The following is a 4,708-nucleotide window of genomic DNA, read 5'->3' on the forward strand; positions in this document are numbered from 1 at the left end:
ACCCCTACCCACCCCCCATAGAAGCAACCAGCGCCCCCCTCCCTCGGGGAGTGAGCCAGCAAGGGAAGCTGTCACTTGTTCTCGCTCCCCCCTGCTGCAGCGGGGGCCCCAGTACAGCCTTGCCTGAATCTCTTGTCTGGCCTCTGATCCATTTCTATCGACTGGGGAAAGCCAAGAACCCTGGTTGGTAACAAGACCAGTCATTTAAAAGCTCAGCATTATCAGGCCCCGACAATGTCACGGGCCAATTGAAAAATGCTTCAAATAGCACATGAGTTGTCTCACACACTAAGGGCTCCAGAGAACAGAACAGGAGAGGAGGCTCTCCCACACCCACCAGAGACCAGCACGTCCTTCGTGATGGGGCCGCGGTCATCAGTGAAGCAGGTGTGGGATCCTGCAGGGCACGTGGGAAAAGTCCGCCCCTGATTTGGTGCCACCAATTTCCCCCCTTCTTCCTGTTTTTTTCCTTTTCTCTCTCAGCTCTTGCAGTGACCCATGGCAAGAAAATGGCAAGAAAATTTGCAGCAAAATGGATGGACTTGGAGGGCATTATGGTAAGTGAAATAAGTCAGAAAGAGAAAGATAAATAGAGTATGATTTCAATTATACATGAAATCTAGAAAAGACAACAAACTCGTGAATATAACACAAAAGGAACAGACTCACAGATATGGAGCACAAGGTAGTGGTTAGCAGTGGGGAGGGTGGGGAGGAGCAGGCTAGGGGCGGGAGGTACGAACTACTGGGGGTAAGATAGACTCAAGAATAAACAAGGTCCTACTGTACAGCACAGGGAACTACATTCAGTCTCCTGGGATAAACCATAATGGAAAAGAATATAAAAAAGAATGTACATATATGCATAGCTGAGTCACTTTGCTGTACAGCAGAAATTAACACAACATTGTAAATCAACCATACTTCAATGAAATTAACACAACATTGTAAATCAACCATACTTCAATAAAAAAATAAATTAAAAAAATACACGAGTCATACATAAGGCATAAAGAACAATGTAACCCCCCTCCCACGAACCCCCCCACCCAGCTTAAGAAAAGGACCATCACCAAAGACAAGAAAACTTTCTGTGCCCAGAGAAAGCAGCAGCCTGGGCGCCATGCTCACCCTTATTCCATAACTTTGCTGGGTGCACAAAACGGTCTCTAAAAATACACTGCAAATAACAATGAATAAATACATTATGTGAATACATTGTTTAGATTTTATGTAAGTAGCAGCATGACTGAATGTTCCTATTCTTCCAAAGTGTGTTTTATTTTTACTCAATGGCAAGTCTATGAAATTCACCAATGTCGATACTTGTTGCCCTAATTCATTTATTTCACTGCTGTAGAATATTCAGGTGAGAAAATCTACCACGACTTACACATCCACCCTCCTGCTAACGAACACTGGGACTTTTAAAATATTTTTCTTTCTTTTATTTAGAAATCCTTCAATGTTTCTTTTTATTATGAAATGGTTCACATGTAAAGAAAAGCTTTTTTTTTTTTAATGGACATCCACATACCCACCACCAGTCTGAGTCACATTTTAGCATTTTTAAAATACCTATTTCACATCTTTTTTTTTTTTTTTTTTTCAATTTTTGGCCACATCTTGCGGCCTGTGGGATCTTAGTTCCCCGACCAGGGATCGAACCCGCGCCCTTGGCAGTGAGAATGCAGAGTCCTAACCCCTGGACCATCAGGGAAGTCCCCCACATCTTTTTTTTTTTTTTAACAGCGACCTTACAGATACCCACGAAGCTTCCTGTGTCATCTCCCCAGACCCGGGAACCTCCTTCGTTCTTCATATTGCATTGCAGGATCGTTTCTTACAGTGAAACACAGTAAAGCAGAATATACATATATAACAAAGACGGATAAATTACAGATACATCCATACAATGGAATTCTACACCACTGTTAAAATGAGTAGACATTTGGAGTGACAAATACCAAAGACGAAAAACTGAAAACATCAAGTTCTGCAGAGTGATGTATAAACCATGATAATATTCACACCTTTTTTTTTTTTTTTTTTTTTTGACCGAGCCATGAGGCATGTGGGATTTTAGATCCCTGACCAGGGCTCAAACCCGTGTCCCCTGCGTTGGCAGGCGGACTCTCAACCACTGTGCCACCAGGGAAGCCCCAGGTCTGTTGTTATAATCTATCCATTGTTCAAGGCCACGAGACTCGATTCACTGGCAGATCCCCACTGCCCGCCCTGCCCCCTCAAGGGTCCCTCACGACCCCCGCCACCCATAATCTTCCCCAGGCCTGAGATGCAAGCTTCGCCCAGAGCTTCAGCAAAGCTAGTCGCCACTGGTATCCCTCGGTGTCAAGGGGGTGGGCAGAGAAACCACACTTCTTCTGGGGCCCGTCAAAAACAACCTAAAGCAAAGAAGACGAGAAGGAGAAAAATCACGAGCTCATATGGTGGTGGATTAGCTTCACGTGCATGTGGACGTAACCTTCGTCACAGCCCTGTGGAGTGAACACTCCGTCTTAAACGTGAAAACACTGAGGCTCAGAGGGGTTGAGCAAGATGGAGCAGAAAGACAGGCAAGTAGTGACCCCCACCCACCCCGGACCACAGCCCCTCCACCCGCGGGACCACGGCCGGCTCAGGTGCCCCCAACCCCGCTCGGGCTGCGCCGACCCTCCCTCAGCCCCCAGACCCCTTTGCCGTGTCTGGGACACACACAGCTCAGCAGCCCTCAGGAGCTCCCTCCCTCCCGGAGACCGCAGCCCACGTCCAGAGGTTGGGGGGGGGCTCTAAATTCCTCCTTCTCGGGCTCCATGGACCAGGTGCGCCTTCCCCGCGGAGCCCCAGAAATGCAGCATCCCCTGGGGTCGCTATGGACCCCTGGCCTTGGGTGTGGAAGCAGGTCACACAGCGGGTGTGCGGTCAGCTGGCCGGCGGTGTTCTCCGGGCTGGATCGGCCTGCTTGGCCCCCGTCCGGTGGTCCGAGAGACCTTGAGGCGGCGTGTGGGCTCAGGGCCTGGCGGCCTCACTCGGACACCCACCTGCCAAGTCCCTGGAGAGCCCGGCGCCGTGATGGAGGCCCCGGTGCGTCCTCATCTGTCCTCACTAACCCTCTCGAGTCGCTGGGAGGGAGAAAGCTGCCTTGCCCGAGTCTGACAGGCTCCCAGGGGTCCAGCTGGGACCCACGGCCGCCCGGGGCTGCTCAAGTCCCACCTTCCAGGCACACGGCCCCGCCACCTGAAGAAGTTTGAGGGGGCAGTGGGGTTTCCTTGCAGCCCCCCAAGTGCTGGGGGCAGGCTGGGCGAGCAGGGGCTTGGGCACGGGGGTCTCAGCCCTGAGCCCTGGGGACTCCGGGGGCCTGTCTCAGTGTGTGGACTTGGGCCCGATGCAGGGACGCTACCGGTGCCACTGGAGACACAGACACTGCTGGTCTGACCCAGGACTGGAGAGAGAGCGGGGGGTGATGGAGAAGAGTTCCCCCTCCTCAAAGGCCTTGACTCTCCCACCTCAGCCTCCAGGGCCTCCGCCTTGGCCCTTCCCCACCTGCTGCCTGAGCCAGGCCACCCTTTGCACTGAAGCGTCCGCAGGGCCCGGCTCCCCTCCGGGACAGCCCAGGGTCAGGCTGGCCACGGTGCCGACGGGACAAGCTCCCACACATCTTCAGCCAGGGGTGGACGCCGCACCTTCTCCCCTGCCCAGCCTGGGCCCACCCTCACGCATCCCTCCTCAGGGTGCGGTTCAAGTCCCATCATTCTGGCCGAGTTCACACTGTCCCCTGCCTTGGGGCACCGACCATTGGGTCCTGGGGAGAGGCTGACACTGGACTTTAACTCCAGAGGACACCGGGGCCGGGGCGGCCATCCTCCCAGCTGGAGCCCCAGGCCGAGAGGGCAGGTGAGCCTCCAGGCTCGCCCCAGGCAAGGACACCTTCATTGCTCACCTCCCTGCCCCGCTGCACCCCTCTGCCCTCAGGCAAAGCCAGACCTCAGCCCGCGTCCTGAGCCAGCCTGGGAGGGGAGGCAGCTCCGGGTCCAAGGAGGCCGGAGCCCCAGAGCCAGAGCCAGTGCCCACCCGAGCCCCGCCTCCAGGACCCCAGGACCCCCGGGGCTGATCTGGCCAGGACGGTGCCCCCGGCAGCAGGCACGTCACTGCTTGGCTCGCGCAGCCAGACGTTCCCGGCAAGGGTGTGGGGCGCTGCCCCTCCTCGGGGACCTGAGGGGAGGCTGCTAGGGCGCGAGGCAGCCTGTCGGCCCGGGGCCAAGGGAGATAGATGCCCCCTCACCAGACCCCACCCCCGACTCGGATGAAAGCTTTAAACTATCGTTTGTTTTTTTTGTGTTGAGGCCACGCTCCCTCCTCAGCTATTTAATTATATCCGAAGTTGGGAAAACACCACAAAAATATGCAACCTAAAATAGGAAATCCACTCGAGTTTTATCTTTTTTTTCATGAATTGCACAATTCTTCCGGAACCCCTGCTCCCCAGCCTGGCGGGGGGGAGGGAGGGACCAGCTGGAGGGGCTGCTCAGCCCTGTGGACTCTGCGGGGCTTCCGCTCGTGTGATCGTGGGCTTTTTGGTGATTTTATGAAGGAGTGTTTTGAGAGGAAAGGCCCAATTCTTTTTTTTTTTTTTTTTTTTTTGCGGTACGCGGGCCTCCCTCTGTTGTGGCCTCTCCCGTTGCGGAGCACAGGCTCCGGACGCGCAGGC

General features: G+C 54.2%; 1 protein-coding gene across 1 annotated transcript in view; it reads left to right on the forward strand.

Moving 5' to 3' along the window:
* Positions 1 to 2,559: 2,559 nt before the first annotated feature.
* The window catches only part of MRGPRG (MAS related GPR family member G), an 8,447-nt gene continuing 6,298 nt past the window's right edge, over positions 2,560 to 4,708 (forward strand). Inside the window, 3 exon segments of the mRNA XM_024133460.2 lie at positions 2,560 to 2,576; positions 2,823 to 3,084; positions 3,837 to 3,894. Coding sequence (XP_023989228.2) covers positions 2,560 to 2,576; positions 2,823 to 3,084; positions 3,837 to 3,894 — 337 coding nt within the window.

Source organism: Physeter macrocephalus, chromosome 18 (genome assembly GCF_002837175.3).
Source record: "Physeter macrocephalus isolate SW-GA chromosome 18, ASM283717v5, whole genome shotgun sequence".
NCBI lineage: Eukaryota > Metazoa > Chordata > Mammalia > Artiodactyla > Physeteridae > Physeter > Physeter macrocephalus.